General features: G+C 38.0%; 1 protein-coding gene across 10 annotated transcripts in view; it reads left to right on the top strand.

Annotated features, from left to right (window-relative positions):
* Nucleotides 1-21,827, top strand: part of TAMM41 (TAM41 mitochondrial translocator assembly and maintenance homolog) — a 32,243-nt gene extending 10,416 nt beyond the window's left edge. Inside the window, exons 5-11 of one of the 10 annotated variants that reach the window (XR_003399289.1) lie at nucleotides 1,239-1,404; nucleotides 4,294-4,356; nucleotides 12,260-12,364; nucleotides 14,325-14,473; nucleotides 17,848-19,936; nucleotides 20,119-20,550; nucleotides 21,183-21,827. Coding sequence is in view for 4 of the 10 variants with exons in the window: in XM_026857416.1 (XP_026713217.1) it covers nucleotides 1,239-1,404; nucleotides 4,294-4,356; nucleotides 12,260-12,336 (306 nt within the window). In the remaining 6 variants the exon portion in view is untranslated. The other 9 variants (XR_003399288.1, XR_003399291.1, XR_003399293.1 and 6 more) reach the window with 9 other exon arrangements.
* Nucleotides 21,828-22,780: the final 953 nt, after the last annotated feature.

The raw sequence follows: 22,780 nt of genomic DNA, 5'->3' as shown, positions 1-22,780 counted from the left end.
AATCAGTAGTGTTTTCTCTGATAAAATGACTAGTTAGAATAATACTCATTGTTGTGTTACCTTTAACCTAATCCTGGTAGCATACTACAGATATGTTGTTGGATAATATATCGGTCCATAATTCCCTAATAGTCATCGAGACTGTTGGTTAAGTGCCATCACCATCATTTTATTGTTGATTTTGAGCAAAGTGCTTTCATACTTCATTCCTCACACCTTGGTCTGGTTATTGGCAGTTATTCCCCAGCCTGAAGAGGATAATAGCTGTTGGGAGTGCTGTATAATGTAGAATAGAAACCCCTTCTCCAAGTATACATCTTCAGACTTACAGAGAAAATTCTTTCTTTAAAGCTTCCTCAAAAATAATTGAAGGCACACACTAGTTCTTACAGTTCTGGTTCAGGCGTGGATTCCTCCCACATAATGTTAAGAGCCTGTTCATTGTCGGCTCCCTCTGTAGTCAGTGGGTGATTCATCTGGATATCATTTTCCCCCCATTGACTAAAGGGAGTGTATAGGGCAACTAGACTTCTGTCTGATGTGTCCATTAACTGTCTAAAAAATTGTGGGGGGGGGAATTGAACTCTTCATATTTTCCTCCAGTTTTGGAGAGATTTGCTCCATTATGCATTTTTCAGTATTTGTGCTTATATTTGGCATAAATGTGTACAGGCCTGCATGTTGGTATCGTTGTATTCAAAAAAGGGTCATTGAGTTTCTGATTTAGATTGGAAAATGTGGAATGAATGTTTCCTTCAAATTATAAGAACCAGATGTGGTTTGAGTTTAAAGGAGAGAAAATGTTTTTCAAAGGAAACTTGAAATGTGTGTGTATAGTTTGATTATATTCAGGCAGAAGAAACTAGCTAAGTGGTCTTTTGGGAACTTTTTTTTTCCATTGTAGTGTACTTATGTTTCCAAAGGAAATTGGATAGAGCAGAAATGATACGGTTTCAATGAAAAGTTTCTTGCAGAGGCAGCAAGATCATGTGTGTACATTAGTCTTCCCTTGGATAAAAATTAACATCTTTGCATTGAGTTATTTTTCAGGTTAGAACTGAGGTACTGCGTTTCCCAGTGCTTGGGAAGTTTTCTTTAGCGTGGTCAATGACTTTTACAAGTGAAATGGATTGTATTCTTAGAGATGTTTATCGGAGGTCAAAGATAGCCAAAAGAAAAAGCGAATGTACTTTATTAACACTGAATGTTTTTACTGACTTATTTTTTATATCATTCAGATTGATAAAAGTCCAGAAGGTCAATTTACACAACTAATGGCTTTGCCAAGGACTCTGCAACAAAAGATAACTTCTCTGGTAGACCCTCCTGGAAAAAACAGAGATGTGGAAGAAATTTTACTGCAAGTTGCCCATGACCCAGACTGTGGATTTGTGGTACATCAAGGTAGGCCTAGATCAGTGCCTATAATCTCCTTTAAGACCTGTTAGATATACAGATTTATTGTATATGTTCTTCTAATTCAGGACGATGACTTATAGAGAAGGATGAAGAAAACAAGAGATTAATCATGAGATCCAAACCCATGCTTTTAGGAATGTATTTTTCTGATTGCAAACAGGTTATCTGAGATTCTAGCAAATAGCATTCCTACTGATATAGAAAGATATGTTTGGTTTGGGTCCTGAAAGAAGTAGTCTTTAGGAATTAGTGTGGCCTGCTTAGACCACCTAACTCTATTTGGGATGCTTACATCTTCAGGTTTTCATTGGCTGGCATAACTTCATCTAAACACTAAGCTATATATCCTACCAGTCATACATTGCAATGCTAAGTTAAATTTCTGGCTTGCTGACATTATCCTTCCCAATCATCATAGTCCAGATATGTGAGCTCTGGCAGACAACTCAAGGTTTGAGGAAAAAGACTGAGGTGCTTCTCATCATCACAACTTCTCTAAGGCAAGATTATGTGGAATGAGGAAGTTATAGCTAATGCTGCAGACATAAGTATTTTATTATACTGCAGAAAAATGAAAACACTTAACTGAACAGTTCTTTACATCTCTAAAGAACTTGATGCATCTTAGTTCCAGGTGGTAAATTCTGCAAGTTTCTTCAGCGCAGCAGAAACTCTAGACACCTAAGAACCATTAGACACTAGCCAACTGCTGAGCTCTTATGCTGATTTCTGCTTGGGGGAAAAAAAGCTCCTGAGAGTTACCATTCTCCATTGACAGTGTAGGATGAATTCACCTGGTGTCCAGCTTCTTTCATGCCAATCTATGGCAGCTTCTGTGCTGTGATGGCTGGACTGCAACAGTAACGTGGTAATAACCAAATCTGGGGAGCAGGAGCTGCAGTGCTATGAGCTGCATAGAACCATAGAATGGTTTGGGCTGGAAAGGTCCATCTAGTCCCACCCCCTTGCCACGGGCAGGGACACCTTCCACCAGCCCAGGTTGCCCAAAGCCCCGTCCGGCCTGGCCTTGAACCCTTCCAGGGAGGGGGCAGCCACAGCTGCTCTGGGCAACCTGTGCCAGTGTCTCACCACCCTCACAGGGAAGAATTTCTTCTTTATATCTAATCTAAATCTCCCCTCTCTCAGATTAGAACTGTTATGCCTTGTCCTATCCCTACACTCCCTGATAGAGTCCCTCCCCACCTTTCCTGTAACCCCTTTGAGTACTGGGAGGCTGCTGTAAGGTCTCCCCGGAGCCTTCTCTTCTCCAGCTGAACTGCCCAACTCTCTCAGCCTGTCCTCACAGGGGGGAGCTCCAGCCCCCTGAGCATCTTCATGACCTCCTCTGGCTCCGCTTGAGCAGGTCCATGTCCTTCTGATGTTGGTGCCCCCAGAGCTGGACACAGCACTGCAGGGGGGGTTCTCACGAGAGCGGAGTAGAGGGGCAGAATCCCCTCCTTGACCTGCTGCCCACACTACTCTTGGTGCAGCCCAGGACACGATTGGCTTTCTGGGCTGCGAGTGTATGTTGCTGACACAGTTTTCCATCCACTAATAACCCCATGTCCTTCTCTGCAGGGCTGCTCCCAATCCACTCATGGCCCAGCCTGGTTTTGCACACACAGTGTGAGAGCTCTGAGTTGCCCACCCTGAGCTAACTGTGCTTGCAGCTGTGTTTATGTAGGGTATTGTAGGCATGGCTGTGACTGTGGGCTGTGCACAGTGGTACAGCAGTTCAGTATCAAACCACTGGATAGATCTAGTCTTAAGCCAAGCATGTTAATGCTCTTAAGAGAACAAATAAAATCTCCTCTTTCGCTTTTGTGGCCAAAAGATTTTCCTAATTCAAGAATCTAGGCAAAGGACACAAGCCAGTTGCTAATCCTACAAGAGAAAGCTGATTACTCAAGCTGAATTGCAATGTCCTAGGTATTCTACTAGCTCAACATGATTTGTTCCCTTCCACTCCCTACCCCTATCTCCCCAAATTATTTTCCAGTGGAATATTGTATCCCCCTTACTTATTCATGGATTTCCCTAAGCTTTGTTCTGCATCATAGAAGTAGCTTTGAAACAAGATTTTAAAAATAATATTTGAAATTATATTTTACATTCTGGTTAATGCAGAAGAATAACTTTCAGTTTGGAAGACTAACTCTGGGACTGCATTTCTACATTTTTAAGTGTTTCATAATGTGCAGTAGTTTTGTTCTGCACTTATCAGTATGCTTTTATATATATGTATTAGAACAGATAATACTTTTCAAAAAGAGTTTTGATGTTTTATATACTATTCCAGTAATACTTAAGAACCACTGGACAATGAGAACTGGATGTGCCACAGTGCAGAGTGGTTAACAGGCTTGATCTCCAAAAGCTGATAATTAAATAAAGCCAGATAAACACTGCACATTGTAGGCATCTCTACTTGATCAGAGAAGTGCAAAGTCCCAATTTCATATTGAAGTAAGTAATGAGTGTAATTTGTTCTGCTCTAGAAAGCTAATCTACCAGCACTTAGATGAAACAATTCTGAATCCTTTGTGACTAATCATCTTAGATAAATAATGGGAATGCTAAATAAATTAATTTGATCAATTCCTACTAGTTGTTACGTGTTTTAATATTGCTTTGTTGGTTTTTTTTTTTCTGTATGTTACATGTAAAACAAGTTAAAATAGCTTAAATACTTTCAATTAGTGTGACAAAGCAGAATAGAAACTTTCTCAGCTTAAGTGTATGTTTTACTTTCAGGCTGTCTGGCTTGATTGTATAACTGGAAAAATATTTAACTTTTTAATGTTTGTTGGGGGATAAAAAAATCCCCACGAAACTGCTAAGATGGGTAACATCTGTGTGCTTTTCTGTCTGCAGGCATTTCAGGAATTGTGAGATCTTCCAGTATAGTGCAGAGTGCTAAAACCATACTAACAGCTGGTAAGAATGTGTGTGATGTCTATCAACATAGGCCTTCTGATTTCCCAAGTTAAAAATTACAGGGCCCCAAGACTGTCTTCTTACAAGAGTTTAGAGAATAAACTTGTGGGTGTCTGATTGAAAGCCCCTGGAAAATAAATAATATTTAAAGCAGAAGCTTTATATAACTATTGAGAAATTGTAAAATGCCAAAAGGGTTTGGAGTCTATATGACTCTTAAACAGATAAATAAATGAAAACCCCCAACAACCCAAAAGTAACAAAAAACCAACTTCTGACTTCATTTTATATGTGGGCCAGATTTGGCTCATGTGCACTAGTTCTGCTCTTCTTGTATTAAAAAATTGAAGAAATTACTTTATAATTCTGTTTCTACGTGTGGATGGGTCTCTAAATGATCGGTACATAGTATTGGTGTTATGGAGATTATGTCATAAAATAAAGGAGGGGATGAGTTTTGAGAGAGAGAGCTTTGACAGAACCCACTGGTTTTGTCAGGCTCAGAAGACAGGTGTGTATTTGAAGACAGTACTTGGTGAGCAATGGATATTACTGTAAGTCATACTTCAACATTAATTACTTCAGAAAAAGAGATGAGTATTTAAAAAGTCAATGTGAAAGAAGGTGTAGACAGGAATAAAAAAGGATTTGCTTGGGTAGAAACCTGGGAAAACTAGGGATGCCTTTCAGCTATCAAAATCTTCATAACTCAGAGTAAGTTACTGCCAGTTACATAGCTGGAGCTTCATCCTATTTTATGAGTTCTGGAATAAATCTAATTTTAAGGTGACCTGATTTTTACATTTTAAAAAGTTGAAAGCACTGCAGCTCAGTTTATAAGGAAGACTTAAGATCTGAGCTTTCATTTACTTAAAACTCTGATCAGGAGATAGTCTTAATGCCTGCAAAGTGAAAAATCTTTGCTGCTTGCATGAAGTTGCTCAAATAATTTTCTGAACTCATTCATACCTATTCCTAATTCTTCCACAAAAGCAATTATATACAAATGATGTCATTACTGGTTTTAAAAGCAGCTGTATGGTTTCCTACTGAGCAATCCTTACCCAGACTTCTACAGCTGCTGTTCCCTTCCCATTAAACTTGGTGGCTCCATGTTATACTTCCTACCTTCTTGTAAAATAAAGAAACACAAGTTGCAGTGTTGACCATTAGTCTGCTGAGTGAAATGAGCAGTACTGTTTATATCCTTCTGTTAATAGTCTAGTTCTATTAACTGGAAGAATTCTGACAAAACTATTGCCTAACTTTGTTTAGTAGCTGGAGGAGACTTAAGGACATAACTCCATCTAAGAAAAGCAAATTTTTATTTATATGAGTTAGGCAGATTGCAGGTATTAGTTTCTACTGTAAGGTTTCCAACCTGATGGTTTTCTTCTAGGGTTTGTTGTCAAAATTTCCTCCTAGTTGTCAAGATTTCTTGTATTTGTATTTAGAAATATCAGTTTATAACCTATCTGTTTCTAAATCCATGGAGAGTGGATGTAGAACATGTAGAGCAAAATTGGAGAGGAGGGGTCAAAACCAGTGTTACCATGTTGAGTTCAGTGCTAGCCTGACGTGTGCAGCAAAGCTGTTTGTTTGTAACTGCCAGAGTATGAATAAAAATAGTTAAGCTTTGTCAGATTATTTATGCTCCCCTCTGTCTCTTCTGATGAACAGAAAATTGCCTTGTAATTGTTAACTCCATATGTTATACAGTAATACAGCCTAAATTGTTCCTAGGACTTTTGGGGTCTCCTAATGCATCTTTTAGTAGGACTTGTAATTTTTACCATGTGTTCTGTTTTGTGCACCTGAAACTAGGTATTTGTGAAATGCCTTTTCTTTCCCTTTGTCTTAATTGCTTTTTTGGTTTATATATATAGTGGCTTTTTTTTTGTTTTAAAAACAAAGTCTAGTTGTGTTTGAACCAGCCAGTTACATAGAGTAATCCTTGTATCTAAACTATGTATTTTCTACTAGTCCTTCTAGTGTTGGAAATGCATTTTTTGAAGTTTGATTCAGGTAGAGCAAAGCAATTGCAATTCTTTGCCTGAAACACAAGCCAAATTTGAGCAAGGAGGCTTGGAAGTGGTTAGTTTTGTTACTTTCAGTATAATTTAGTTTGTTTTATTTTAACCATATTTATGCACTTCTGACCAGAATCTGGCCAAAACCATTAGCAACAGAACTCAGGGCTGATCTGTTGGGGTTACTCCCAGATTATATTCTGAGGGAAATGAGTTAGATTTGGAAAAGGACCGTTTCTGGCATTTCCTAAGCTCTGAATGTTGTTTAGTGAATGCAGCGCTTGCCTGTAGAGCTCACCTTCCTGAGCGTTGCTGCGCAGGCTGCCCTGGCTGGAGAAGGGAGGGTGAGGAGTGTGCTTGTCGCATGTGCTGCTGCACAGCAGATGTGCTCCGCCTGACTTGCTCATGGAGGCACAGCCCTGCTCCCCGACCAGCCTGGGTGTGGCCCTTACCACACCACCACCAGCTTTGCTCACTGAAAATGCACAGAAGCACAGACATAGTATTTTTGTAAGAAAAACCTATGTTGTAGTGCACATTAAAGAAGAAATTAAATTTAACTGACCGGGGCTTGACCTCAGTATTATTCTGATGTGATGTCTGTATGCTCTTCAGTGGTCTGCCTTGGATTTTAGGAGGGATGGGTTTCCATGGGTCTGGGAGTTAGGTAGAAGCCTTTGCCTGTTTTGTTTTGTGTTGTGGTTTTCTGTTTGGGTTGTTTGGTTTTTTTTTCAATATTTCCCTCCAAACTTTTATGATTGAGATTATGTTAAATCTTGATGTATTTTCTAATTAAGATTTTCTCCCAATTGCAGTTTCTTAATTAAAAAAATTCGTCACTAGGGGGCAGGCATTAATGCTGTTCACCTTGCTTTCCCATTTCGTGGGGCTCTCACCAGCTAATATTCGTGTGGATACATACTGTACACAGACAAAACACTGTGGCTACTACATTGAAAGTATTTGCTTGACTCATGCAGGGAATTACAGGAAAGTATTGAGCTTTTAAATTTAATCCCTCAGGATGGTGTATTTCTTTCCTCATTATTTAACCAAATCTTGTTGAATATTCTGTTCCCCTAAGACCTATTTTCACACTTTCTAGTAGACTTTAGGAAAAAGTATTATGGCTCTGTCCTTCTGTTAAGAATCATAGCTAAAATAAAAGAATTGTGAAAGAGATTAATGAAATCAGTCACTCCATTAAATAAGCTCTGTCTATTTTTCTTGCTCTTCCTAGTAACTGTGCAAGTACTTTTGTCCTATGTCTGCTTGCAAAAAAATTTAGTTTTCATTACATTCTTTTTGAAATGGAATGGGGGACAGCAAATGATTTCCTTAGCCAATTGTTTTTTCTTAACAAAAAAATTGAAATGCCTATTCTCTGCTCTGTAGCATGGTAGTCCCGTGTACAGCATGTTTCTAAATTACATCAGGAATAGTTGCTGCTGAGATGGCAGGCTGTCTATTAATGGTATTGGCAAAGAGCACAAGCAAAATAAAGAATTTCAACCCATTTAAGAGAACTTTTTTCATCTTTCTCTGCCAATGTGGTTTTAAAGTTGAGCTCAAGCTCTATGTTTTTGTTTGTTGTTAAATGCCCTATTTAGTTTTTGAAAATGTGCCTATGTATTTCTTTGAGTCTGTGGTGAGATTGCCTCTCTGTTTCCCATTAGAGATGGCACCATCATTTGATTTATTTTACCACATAGCCAGAGTCTGCATGGTCTTTGGGAACTAACTCTGAAGTTCTTATATTTAACTCCTCTGAAGATGTTGATACTTCTTCAGCTTAGATTTCTTCTTTACATCTTACTAGAGGAATGCTGCAAGCCTTGAAAGCTTCTTATAAATAAAATACTGTGAATTAAATCATCAGTTGAAGGAATTGTTCAGGATACTTTTAGCACAAATGCTTGCAGCTGCTCTGAATAACATTTGTTTTCTTAAAACTGGGATATGAGTATACTATGTCTTCAAGGAAATTTTTTTTAACTATAAAGATCAGCTTTAGATATAAAATATTCTGTGGATTTGTGATAACTGCTGTCTTCCTCAGCTGCCTGAGCAGATTTTGCATACCGCTGTACTTCACTGTAAATATGTGTAAAAAGTTTGCATGTGTCTGTACACGATACACTAACAGTATATAACTATTTGCCTCCACATGACAGGTCTTCAGCAGTATATGCATTAGTCCTTTTCAATGGAAATGAAGTATATACCACAGCCAGGCATATCTACAAGGAAGCTTTGGGGGACTTCTATTACAGCCAGATTACTATCTTGCAACACTAACACTTCCAAAAAACCCAACATGGATTGTTAAGTAAAACCAGATACAACTTGTGTTGACACTGAAATTTTGTGGTCTTGATTCCATGTGTATTAGGTCTTTGTTCTGTATCATATAGTGGAAAAATCTAAAGGGGAGGTGGAACCACCAAGTCATAGATTCATAGCTAAAGTAGAAAGACATTTTCATGTGGTCCAAGTGCTTCAGATTCTGAGACTGAGCCATAATTACAACCATTAACTTTTACTACAGATGTGACTCATCACCCTGAGGGCTGCTTTAAGAAACCAGCTGTATGTATAAACCTGTATTTTGCTTTGTAGCATAATGTGCTAGGGCAGAAATGTAAGCATCTTATTACATAAGGCTGTAGTGGGTGGAGTTCAGTAGAGTGCTCCCTGCAGGGGGAAAATATGAAGGGGAAAAATCTCTTTACGTTGAGCTGCTGCAAGAGGCAGAGTAGGTTGGCAGGGTGATAGAACAAGCTGACTTGCAGGCTGCAGTGCCAGCACCGTTAATTACAGTCCTGCAGGGCTGTATCAGCTGTGTTACTGCTGATTTGCCACACGCTGTGCTTGCTTCATTGGAATGGCAGAACAACATCAATTCTGGCACAGCAATTTCAGTATTCGAGGGGCTGTGTCCTGCAAGTATAGTACCTGGGAGACTGGAGGGTAATTTTCAAAGCTGTACAGTTATATAGTTTTAACTTTGGAGCTTGGAACCACTTCTTTCACTTATGTGCTATGCCTGAGCTCACTCTACCCTTATTCTGCAACTGGAATTCTTACACTGTGTGCAATTTTAATGCAGATATGTGAGGCACTACAGATTTTACACAATTATTTACTTGTTATTTGAGATACTGCAAAGAAAAGCCCATCGTGACTTCATTAGTGTGCTTGCTTTTTAGCAAAAAACTATTAGATACAGAAAAGTTTGAGCTTGCATATGGGATGAACGTGGTTCTGTAAGTTGAAAATATATGTGTGGATGATTACTTACAAAAGGTAAAGTTAAGCTTATTTAAATAGCAATTAGAGACACGAGAAGTGCAAAACTGATTATATATAGCATATTTGTTACAGGCTTTTTACTCTCCATCACATTCCTTCAGATATTAGAGTATGCACTTTTCCATATTACTGCATACTCACTTGAATTCTTGTGACTCCGGACTGCTAATACTGAATGAATCTTGAACTTTAAGTATTTTATCTTAATTTTATTACTTTTTAAGGTCTTTTCAAAATCAAATATTATCATACCCTTCTCCCCCCCTCCCTCCCCCACCCCTCAAAAAAAAGTCCAGTGCAGTAGATGGCTAAACCTGGGTCAGAGTTGCTCAGTTGTTCCAGAAGATCTTTCCTTGTCTTCTGGAGTTTCATACTTTTTGACTTTTGGCTAAATTGCTTCTGTGTACTTTGCCAGTCCTGTCAGGTAAACTGTGTTCTATTAAATAAATATAAGAAAGATTGTAGTAAGTATAATGTACCATACTTTTTAATCTCTGCATGTAAGTGTCAAAGATTTTCTGCAGCATTAAAAACTTGCCTTTTCAGTTTTGAATTTGTAAGGGTGTGATTAGACTCTGGTGTAATCTGAAAAGTCACTCTGTATTTTATGTTGGTTTTTTGTGGGGGGTGGGGGGTGGGGTTAATCAAAAAAAGCTGGAAGGGGGAAAAGTAAGTAGCTCCACTGGCAAGGATTTCAGAACTCTGCTGAAATGCCAAGACTAATAATATTTTGGTTTTAAGTTTTCAAATACTAGATGACTAAACCCAGAAAAAGACTATCTTTTTTTACTCTAGGTCTGTAAGAGAAAGCTCATCTTTGGTGGAACTTCAGAAAGTGTTTAATGGTACGCTTTACAAATCGTGTGTGAGTCATCCTCAGTCCCTTTGTATCTAAAATTTTTAAAAGCTTGGAGGCAATGACTGCTGCAAAGTCCCTCTGTATCTTTCTGAAAATTGAGAACTGCTTTCCTCCTTTGTAGGCCTAGTGATGGTATGGTATTTACCAAAGTTCACTATTTGTGGGCTACTGCAGGATGATGCTATGACAGTTATTCTGGCTGCATGTGAGGTTTATTATAAACGAGTGACAGGTAGGTTATTCTGAAGCAAAACTGGTCCAGACAACATCCTTGTGACAGGATATTCCCATTGGTTTCCATGGTATGCTGCTGATATTGGCACTGTTGTCAAATTATAGCTGTTTGTCATAATCTCATTATTTTTGCTTCCTTCAGGTTCACCCGGGTATATGCCTTATTAATCTGGTTTTCCATACCCATCATCATTTCAGTATTATTTTTTTTACCTAAGGACACAGATGTAATTTCATTATGCAAGTTGAGCAATTTTATTTTCTTGGAGATGTGCATTTCTCTTTTGAAATAGTAGCTGCCATTAGTTCAGATGAGGCAATAACAAAATTTTCAAGGAGGTTATAATGTACTTTCCAACTTATTGAAACCAAAACAGATTTCCACCTCAACAGTCAGCAGCACGTTTCCTATGAAAAAAACAATGTTCTGTTTCCATTTTTAGTTCACAAGCCTTTGCATAGCAATGTTCTGGGTTTGTTTGTCCTGGAAGGCTGCTGGTGGTGTTCAGTGTTTGATTACATTTAATCAAGCAAGATGGGCATCAGTGTGATGCTTCTCAATTCTAACTCTGTAGAACTGGCCTACAAGGCAACCAAGTGCCTGGTGTCTAGCATCAAGCAAAGCTAACTGAAAGCTGATTAGCAGATGAAATTGGTAAAGTAGGATTTGGAAGTATAAAGCTTTTTGCCTACCAGTCATGCAGAGTTTGCTTGTCTTGCTTGAGCAGACTGTTCTTTTGTCCTGGTTCATGCCTCTCTTTCTCTCTCTCCCTCTCTCCTTTCCTTTTATCCCTTCAGTAAAATTTTGGCTGCACACCTGTGGGCATAGCTGTAGTTCTTGCTGAGTCTCAAGAGCCAAAATTCTTTGATAATTAGATTCTTCTCACAGATGTGGCCAGCACACTTAACAGCCAGGATTTCTCTAAATAGTCCTGCTTGGGCATCCTGCTGCAGAATGTGGTCTCTTGGGTTGCTGGTGTCCATTACCAGGCCAGAGTACAATCCTACTCTGCTGGACATGCCTACTAGCAGTAGATCAGAAAGGGCTTGGAAAGCGTAATGTATTGGTTTGGTGAGGGTCTGCGGTAGACACAGTTGGGTTAAAAGCCTTCATTTAGGAACAATGATGTAAATCAAAAGTTCCCCTCTGTACTAGTTCAGAGTTTTATCATGAAGCTCTACATTTGCTATACCTTGGTCATTGTCTATACAGTGTACTTGTATGCAGCATCATCAGGCCTTCAGAATGGACCTGTTCTATTTCTCATGCTCTGATACTATTAAAAGTAATTTTTTGTGTCATTATTTGCTGTGTTATGAATGTGAGAAGACGACTATTTGTATGTCTGCCTGATGGATTAGGTTGTCATTCTTCCAGGGTAATATTTTACTTAATGTAAGAACCTACTATTTGAATTAGCCTTCCTAAATGTTCATATTTTCTGAGTTTTATATCTTTCTTTTTTAGGGGCAAAGAAATCTATAACTTACAGTATGAAGAAATTATATAAAATGACAAAAGGATGGTTAAGGAAGACATCTTGAGTTTTGACATACTGTGTATGGGTAAATGGTACTTTTTCTTTAAATATTTTGCAGATGCTGTTTTGCCTACTTGAGAAGATTGAAGTGTATTTAAGCAGTCTGTTTTAATAATTTACATGCCCAATTTTACTACTAAAGTAGGAAGTTTTTTTGTTAGTGGGGGAAAGTTTGATGGTAATAGGGCAAAGGAATTATACTCTGTAAATACCAAAATAGATTTTTCTGTATACTATAGCTTGGATTTTCAGAAACCCTGAGTAAAAAGGATTGATTGTACATATGAATTAAAACCAAAGCCACTAATTTTCTATGTATTGCTAGCTCTATTTTTGAAAATACCCTCAGGCTTTTTCAAAGTATTCACTGTCAGAATTTTACTTCTGTCAAGGACTTACAGAACTGGAGAGTCCATTGAGTTTTAAGTAGATATGAAACTGTCCTCTCAAAATACATTATTTCTACACTTACAAGTTCATCCTTAGACAACTTCTGAGAGAGCTTACTGGGTGCTTTGGGAAGGGTAGACTTCATGAAAGGTAAATTTTTTTTCTCAGATGGGTGACATTCTGAATCTAAAAACTTCAACAATGACTTTGCATGGGAAAGAGTGTTTGAAGTGAGAAGCCTGTCAGGTATCGGATCCTTTCATAAAATAACTGTATGTTCCTTTGATGAGACACAGATGACAGCTGCCCAGCTCATGGCTAAGCACTGTCAGAAGTGTCATAGTTGGAAGGAAAGTCATACTTCCATTGACCTTCAAGACCTACTTGTGCAGACTTATGAAATGTGTGTTGTTGGCAGAAGTCTCAAGTGCTTTAAAGTTGAGAATTTTATGAATGAAACTACCTATTGTTTGATTGTTTGATTTATTTTTTTTCCCTGAAAATACTGTCCACAAAGATTGTTCTCCCTTGCTTAATTAAATTAGCTAAGCTAAATAAAATTGGACTTTTAAATGACATGTTACATTAATTATGCTATTAAAGAATGGACATTTCTGGCAGTATTCATGTGTGACACAATAAATTTGGAGCATCTGTTGTAAATATTTTTTGCACTGAGTCAGGTGGATTTGCTAATTTTGGATGTTTTTCTTAAATAAATTGAGAGAACACTTAATTTTATTTGTGAGAGTGACAATGATAAAAATAATTTAAAGGTAAAAAAATGGAAATAAAATGCATCTTACCTTATTAGCATTTTTTTTTTCTTGTGTATTATATGATCAGTAGGGCCATCTCAAGCTACATTTGATTTACTGATCTTAAAAAAATTATTGGAATAAAATTGGCTGCTGGTTCAAAGTATAAATTTAAGAAAGACAGAAAATATATTAATATATGTAATATGACTCATTGAAGCATACTTTAATAACAGGGGTACTTTTAAAATATTGTTTAAAAATATTTGAGTGTAAAGTGGCAAAATTTGAATCTAGAGTCAGGAAATGTGTCCCTTTTTTTATTTTCTTGGAAAACATTATCACTGTGAAATAGTAACTTTCTACGGTCATAGGCAGGTTCCTTACACTTGGCATTATCTGTTGATGATAGACCTAGAATTTGTAAGGCATATTGCCTCAAATGTCCCTTTTCTAATGTTAGGCTGACTAACTTTTTATGGTGGCATATTCTTCAAAAGAAGTGTCTTCAACTAGAGAATGTTTGTGTGTGTGGTACTAGCATTCTCTGTCCCTATTAGTAAGAGGCCAAAGTCCCTGGTTTGAAAAGATTATGTTGTAAAAAATGGAGCTAGGGAATTTAAGCCACGGCTTAAATTATATTAACCTTGGGTTTTGGCTGGATTTTTTTGTTTGCATGAGGTTCCTTTCTGGATAATCTAGAAGTCTTTTATACAAAATATACCCTATCCACCTCAAAATTAAATTCATATGTAGTGAAGACTTGAAATAACCGTATGATTTTATACATCTCAGCATAAGCTCTAGTAAAAAGAAATCTGAAATCAGATGTTGACTTACTTAGGTATGCTTGGTGGAAAATTCTTAAGAACAGAGAATACTGATCCCAGTGGTAGAAACAGACCCCGACAGATACAAAACTTTTGGACAAATGAACGGCATGAGAAAAGATCCAGGATGGAGTCACGACCTTCCAGATGAAATAGTTACCAGGTAAGAAGTGCAGTGCTTGCTGGCAGAACTGCCTGGTTTAGTCACCTAATGAGGGAACAGCTTTTATTTTTTTTGTCCCAAATGAAGTACGCTGTAGGGGAAGCTGCATATGGGCAGGAGTATGGGCAAAAGATTGATTTTTTTTTTTTTTTTCCTTAATTTTTTTTTACAGCAGCAATTTGGTGTTATCACCTCACTTCCTTGTAGGAAGCAGGACAATTTCAGAAATAACCTTCTGCATGAATAGTTAGCAAAACGATTGATTTTATATGTTCTGGGATTTCTTTTGTAGTTGTGTATTTTCTTTTAAGGCTGTGTGGAAAAAGGTTTAAGTGAGCTTTAATTCCTCCTAAAGGAGAGGATGCTCACCACTGGGGAGGATTTGTCTTTGACAAATTCAGTGAGATCACTCTTAGTGAAATTGTGTTTTTCTCTGTGTGTGTATGTAAATTCTGTTCCCTGTAGTCAACTTCTGGAAAGTGAAAACCGTAAGCAGAAAAATATAGTTGTTTTTGTTTTTAAAAAATGCCAATTGCTGCACATTGGATTGTTAGACATCTCTTCCATATACTGAATACATTACCAGATAATTAAGGTGAACAACTGAAATTTTATTCCGAATTTTGCCTCATTTATCTCCTCTTTATAACTGTAAATGAAAATGTAACTATTGCATTTTTGTAATTCCCATAATTCCCTCAAGGATGCAGGCTTTTCTAGGTACTCTTTTTTTCCTTTCAGCTCGTACGTTTCTATAAAAAAGGGACATCTGTGGTGTACAGATGGAGCAAAATATGCAGAATAAGCAGTATGACCAAATCTTAAAAAGTAGGCAGTGACAAAACCAGTCAATCTTACCTTTTAAGGAGCTCACTCTTTCCTGCTGTAATAGTGCAATTAAGTGAAGTTTTACATAATGAGCCATACTGGGAAGTAACATAATTGAACAAAACCATTCTGACTAATGTGTACTTTTTTTCTTTTTTCACAAAAAGGTGTGAGGATGGGGCTTTTTAAACCTGTTAAATAACAGCACCACAGGAGGTGAAAACACTGGCACTGATATAACTGCTTCAAACACTGGTTGAGAGAGATCATGTGTCATAAGATTGCTCAACATCTGGTTGAGAATTCTTACTAGCAGAGCATCTAATCACATGCTTAAAGCACATACATTACTACTGTTGTTGAATAGGTAATGCAATTCCTTTTGGAGATTAATGACAACGTATGGCTTGGGGTTGAATCTAGAGAAGTAAAGAAATTTTAGAAAAATCTTACGTGATGTCTCAGTACAGTTGGACACTGCCGAACCCCTCCTGGGTTATGGCTGCAGTGTAAGGCAAGGCTGGATCCTAATGGCTTGTTCCCTGTGGTGGTTTTGTTTGGTTACCTTGAAGTTGTGCCTGTTTTCCCTTTTACTGAGACAAGGGTACCCCAGAGATGTGTGTATACCAGAACTTTAAAAAGAATATCCTGTGAGGATATCTTGCAGTGCAAGAGACTCAGTGTTTCTCCTTCTCTGCAGTTCCTCACTACTGCTAAGTTTGGGGATGAGCAGCAGTTAAATCTAGACTTTTTAAAATGCCGAAATGCAGTTTTAACTGTAGAGAAGCGTTTTAAGAGCAGCTTCCTTTTAAATGCCGTTAGTGATAATCTTCTGAATATTAATGTAAGACACATTTAAAAGTGTTTCAGAAGGTGCTTGCTACTGAAATGGTGGTTCAAAACATTGGAAGTCAATTACAAGTCAATCTGATGTGTGAGAATGAGTTGGCCTCAGCTCCTGTAGTGAAACAGCTATCTTCATTCTGAGCCTTGCTAGCTAAGCCAGAGCATTTATTCAAGATATGTTCTCATAGAAAAAAATAGGAATGTACCACTTGCTGTTTAGCAGCTAATTAAACATTTTTATGTGCAGCAGATGCTGTATGGTGTCAAACCCTCCCAACCTTTAAACAGTCTGTCACGCTGCCAGTGGATTGGTCTTTCCCTTTACAGGTGTTACTTTACTGTAGAGTTTGCCTGTAATCTGAACTGGCCATGTTTGTCTTACGTGGCTGAAATACCCATTGCATATCTTGATTTGGCTTTATGAACTTTCTTTGTGTACAGCAATATAATGGGTCATTTCTTGCTCTTTGGAGAGAGTTTTGCAAATCCCAGTTTAATAGTTCCTAGTTTACTCCATCTGTTGATACACTGCCAGTGTTTGAGTCTGTGCAGTAAATCTTTGTGAGACGTAAGAAAGTCCTTCCTCATCATCCATATAGGCTGAAATCTTAAACTGTATTCTGTTCTGTAAATCATTTATCTCTGTGCTTTTTAAAAAGTGGCCTACCTTTCCCCTTGAGGCCATTGGTCTTGAATGTATTTATTTTTTGGCAGAGCGCCATGAATGAATCATAGCCTAGAGCAGCTTACAGTCTGAACTCCTCTCTATTGTTAATATAAAATACTTTATGCAGTTGTTACAACGTTTTGCTATGTAAAACTTTTAAGAGAAGAGAGATTGATTTCAGACTTGTTAGTTACTTTTGAAGTTCCTTGACAGTATGTGGAAATGATTTCTTATGGTCGTACAGCTGTAATCCACTAAAATAAGCAGTGATTGTTGCATGGGAAGTTAGTACATGGGAATATGTTACTAACTCTTTGTCATAATGAGGTGTGTGTGTTCTTTTACAAAAAATTGTCACTTTAGCTTTTCATCCCATTTGTAACTTTGCTGTTTATACCTTACTCCTCCATTTCCATACTGCTTTATTGTTTTATTGTTTCTCTTTTTGACTTAATTCTCAAGTCTTTCATTCTGTTCTTCAGACATCCCTCCCTTCTGGTTTGGGCATTTCACCAAGGCTAGTGTTTCATGCTCCATCCCCTTTTTTTTCCTGTGTAACGGTACTTTCATTAAAGGCAACCATGCAGATGATTTATATCTTGATGTCTTAAAAGGCTTCTTTGTAATGAAGAGCCTGGACCAAATGAAACTACGAAGGATTTCTGTAGGTGAGCCAGCAGCATGGGCCTAGCTGGCTCTGAGATCAGCAGTGCCAGTGAAGGATGTAACTCTAGCTTATGCCTTAGAGGGAATAAACTAGATGACATGGGATGAACGGGAAATCAAAATTTGACTGGTTACCTAACCATAGATTCAGGTTGCCACTTCTCTTTACAGTCTTTAATCTGAATATTGTGTCCCTTCTAAACTTGCCTACTGTTGTAAGCAACCTGTTTGGCTAGCAGTATGATGTCTGGCTGCTCCTAAACTTAAAATTTGGGGAGTGCGTAGAACTGTACCACACAAGCTGCTGACTTCTTCCATCAGCATGTGTAAGATATGTTCTTTATCACTTGCTCATTTCTTTTTCCAGGTATTTGAGTAGCCAGTTCCTCCAGGTGGCTGGCTGTATGACCCTTCAAATACTGGCTGTATGAATGCACCTGACTTTGTTTCAAATGCAGAGACTGTGTTTCTCACCTGGGCTTCAGTGGGGTTTCTCTTTAGATTTGGTTGACCTTCAGCGTCAGGGAGTTTGACTAACAGATGGGGAGTAACAGCTGCAACCTTCTCATAAACAAGGTGCCTCAAGGTAGCATACAGCTGAACAAGCGCGATTCCCTTCCATCGGAGAGCTGGACTTTATAGTATCCCAGAGCTTCCTGGTATTTGCAACAAACATCTGCCAGATTGGGAAGACCAAGATGGATATTGAGGCCAGTATTCCTGGGTGGCTTAGGAACCTGAACCGTAAGGTCCGTGTTCTTTAAATTGATTGAGGAGGTAATGCTAGAGCCTGCTCCGACTTGGGAAACTTTAGAATAAACATAGCACTTGGTGAGTGTCCAGTAGAGGGGGATCCAAGCAGGGTTGTGACTCATGCCTTTTCCCAGCAATTAATTTAAAAATAGAATTGAAATACGCTTTGAAGGTCAGAATGTCAGGTCAGTGTGTGTCTGATAGTTTTTCATGGGGAAGGTGTTGACAGAGGACAAAGTATTTTTCATTTTCAAATTCACTTCTGCTGGCCATATATTCTGAATGTGGAGAAAAAGAGTTTTCTGTTATCTACTGCAGAAGAAGAGACGTTACCTTTGTATAGCTATTTTCTGGTATATTTTTTTGAGTGAACAGCTGCTTTGTTGCTTTTGATACTGTGGTTCCATAAAATTTTGCGGTGACCTTATTTATGTATTTTTCTAGATAAAAATCTAGAGCACAGTTGCTAACTGATCCTGAACTTACTGACTGCTTTAGGGAGAGGCTGTAATCGTTTTACTCTTGCATGTTTTAACCTCTTACTCAGACTTGTTAAATCAGAAATGTTAAGAAATGGATTGTTTTAGTACATGGAACAGGAAGCTTCAGACTATACATTCTCAAATTACTCATGAAAACTCCAAATATTTCAGTTACATCTTTAGTCTGAGAACTAAACATGTCATTTTTGCCTTCAGAATCCATTGTTCTGCCAAAACCTTTTCATTAATGGCTATTTTGACAATTACACACATTTTTTTTTCTGAGAAAATGAAAGTTATGCAGCTGTAAAGACCAATATTCTGATGTGACTAAAACTTCATGCAAGTGTAATGGCTATAGAGGGTTCTTCTTGGTTTTAAATTTGAATACAATTTGCCTCTTGGGAGTTTGCAATCATAAGGGACAATCTTAAAAAATTTTATTTTTGTTTTTAATTGTTGTAACACTGTGTTTGGGTTCCTTTGCTTGCCTTTGTACTGTGAGACCTTCTTTGAAATTCAGCCTGATATTTAAAATACCTCCCCTACTCAATTACACAAACTAAGTAAATGGTTAAATATTTAGTTAAATATCTCATTTTGGCTTTAGTGAACTAATTTGTATTAGCTCTCTTACATGGGATCTATCTAGCTCTGTGGTGTACTTGGTAAATTTGAAGAGTTGTGTTCCCACACAGTAGATTATTTTTTTAAATCTCTGCCTCCTGCCAAAGTTTCTCCAAACCTCCTATTTTAAAATTAGTAGTGAAGCATGAGAAGGGGGCATTTAGTGTTTTTGTTTTTGTTTGTGGTTTTGGTTTTTTCTTTTAATGTTGCCATCCTCAAGCTATCTTGCTTTTCTGCAATGATGAAATGTCTGGCTTGCTCGCTGTATAAGAAAATAGTGAAAGCCAAGAAGTTACTAGCTTTTTAGAATGTTTCAAGCAGTGGTGCAGGAGAGGTGGAAGAGCTGATATAAAGCAGCCTGCTTTATGGTGCTGTCGTAGTGCTTCGGCATTACAGTCTGGGACAAGGCTTTTTAGAACCAAATTATTTTTGCAATAAAATCTAGCCACTCTTTTAGTCCCCTCCATTACCTCCCAAGTCTGGTACTGGGTCATGCATCCTAGATGATTGTGCACACTTATGGCTGACCTGCATCCTTGGGTTAGAAAATTGCCAAGCAGAAGACCAAGTCAGTAGCAATGTGACAGTTTGAAGGTGAGTTTGTACAGACAACAGTAGATGATGAAACTACATCAGTGTGCTTTAAATTCTTATGACATTTTAAAGTGGATTGTATTTAAAGGTTGTACTTGCATAGGTACTTTTAAAGTAAAGCATCTGTTCTCTTCTGCTTTACTTGTTGTTTAAAGAATGTGTCTCCTCTGTTCCTCGTCTAGTTTATTTGTGACTGATTTAATCGTGATTCTCCTTCCAATATACAACTGAAAATGAGTGTGTTATTTATATTAAAAACAACAGGAAAAATCCCCAGAACCCCAAACCCTTCTACCCTCCTGAGTTCATGACTAAAAGGATCTGATGGCTGGCTGATGTGCCACCTGTGTTAGTGAGCTGTCCGAGCAGTGCCTCCCAGCCCAGGCCCAGGGGCTGCAGGCAGCAGGGCTGTGCTGGAAGCTCCTGCAGCCTTCAACAAGCCAGCTTGCAATCACTGTGCTAAGGGCACGTCTGGAAACCCGAGGAGAAAGCCCACTTGTTCTGCTGAGATGACTGACCTTAGTCTAAGGATTGGTACTCAGTCAGAACATAAAGTCCTCAGTAATGACCAAGATTGGACTGTAAGAGCTATGAGAAGTTGGCACGCAGAATTGGTATGAAAGTTGGTGTGGGTATTCTCATCCGACAAACGTGACTGAACTTGATTCTTCAGTGTGATTCCCTGATGCATCGTTGAGCTGATAGGTGGGAACATTCAAAAGGGTCTTTTGGTGTCCGGTTCCTGTAGGTAGGCATGCGACCTACTGCTGGTGTCTTTGGTTTAGGATAAATTCTGGTGACTAAATAACCTTTTCTTACAGCCTTGAAAGGTATGTAAATTATGTAGTTTACAATGAGTTAGTATGTAAACTCTTAAAGTAATTTCACATCTAATTATGAACTACAACCTACGACCGTTCTCTTGTCCCATGTGAAGGTTAGGATACAAATCTAATAAGCAGTTAAATCTATGATATGTGTGTGTTTACTTTACAAGAAGAGGGGCAGAATCAGGAAAAAAGTGTGTAATAAATAGATTGAGTATTTACCTACATCTGTGTATCACTGATTATACTGACCTTTTACCAAGTTTGACATTCAGAGTTTTGCTGTGAACCAGTTGTGGTCATTTTATTGGTGTTTAACAAAACTTTAACAAATTAAAAACAGTGGGTTATGGCCAAAGGGTACCTTTAATTTGTTAATCTGACACTCCCCCCCTTTTTTTTTTTTTTTTTTTGTTCAGCTATCTTGTCTTGTCTGTCTTCATTTTATGGGAACCTCCATAGTGTGGAATCTTCCTCTTCTCTAGAACAAAGCAAGCAAAATGTACCTGTGGTTAAATGTTCTGAAAGAACATAGTTAATGGTGTTCATGTTTCTGTTTGACTCTGAAAGTATCTCATTGTTTGCTTGCAGATTATGCTGCTGTTATGACCCCGCTCCAACTGAAATTATACTGTCTCTTTTAATCTTCCTTTTGGATGATGGGGCAGACAATTATGAAGAGGGCAAGCTTTGTCTTGAAGCAGGTCATAAATAACCATCTCCATCAATTTACAGTTCGGATCAACTTGTCTGTCTGGAATTACTGCAATTTAACGCATTATGGTCTAATGAAATAATAAACTTTCTTCAAAAAAATTTAAAGTGTCTTTTTAAATCTTATGTGCTACAGTGTTTTGAATTTGGGTGTGTTTTTATATAAGGAGCTTTGAGGTGCAGGCAAATGAATCTAGATTTTTGCAGGGAAGAGTTGGAGTTTAGCAGTGTTAACACTGAAGAAAAAGATGGTTGCTTGTGAGGCTATGTAATTTGTGATAAAATGCGTTTTGAGAGACTTTTAAAAGCTGCTGTCATTTGGTCTAAAATTAACCTATTAAAAGATGATATGGATAGAAGGAGGTATGCATTGTAATTGCATCGACGGGTATTGTGAAGATACTATTAAGCCTGTGACAAATAATGGTGTTTTGTGATAGCTTTGGAAAAAGTGTTTGCTTTTGGCACAAACTTAATCATCTTTGTGCAGAGTTTAGTATATCTTGGGCTTCTCTTCAGACTTGAGATAATTTCATGTGTTCTCGTCTGTTGTAACAGAAGTATCTGTATTGCTACTGTTGGAAAAACAAAAGTGAGATTGCAGTAAGAAATTGGAAGAACTCTGATAAATTCCTCTCTACACCCAGTGAATGCCAGCTGGCAAATCACTCCCTTAGATGGGTACCTAAAGAAAAAAGAACCATCTCTTTGTAGCTCTACGCTTGTGTTGTGTGTCGCTTCAATCAACAATACGTGCCCCCTGCTGCTAGTCTTACAGGCTGAAATCATTTGAAAATAGTTTAACAAAACAGGTTTGAGTCCCTTTCCGCATTGAGTATCCATGTCTAGTTAACACTGAAGTCTTTCACAGCAGTAAGGCATATCACTGCTGTGGCCCACATGTAGGGAGATACTCGCCCAAGGCATTTTTAACCAACTGTTATTATAGTGGAAATGTTTTATTTTCTTAGTTGGTGGCAGAACAGATGTCCGGCTTAATTTCAATAATAATTACAAGATTAATGGTTGAGTAGGGTCTGTAGAACTAGGCCATCAGATGTCCCTACAGACTGCAACTGCACTTGATATAATACCTTTTTTCCCCATCTGCTTTCAATTCCTTTCTCTCCTCTGTATTTAACAAATAAAATATTTAACTGCTCAAAGAAATTTCTCAAAATGTCCCCAGAAATGACCTAGCAGCTTTTGCTGCTCATGAAATATCGGTGCCTTTCTGTGAAACGGCACTAACACGTTGTTCTATGTGTTCAGTGGGCCCTGAGGATGTGAGCTGTTGCACAAA

This window comes from Athene cunicularia (assembly GCF_003259725.1).
Source record: "Athene cunicularia isolate RWA chromosome 12 unlocalized genomic scaffold, athCun1 chr12_part1, whole genome shotgun sequence".
Lineage (NCBI taxonomy): Eukaryota > Metazoa > Chordata > Aves > Strigiformes > Strigidae > Athene > Athene cunicularia.
This window is presented reverse-complemented; position numbering and strand designations above follow the sequence as displayed.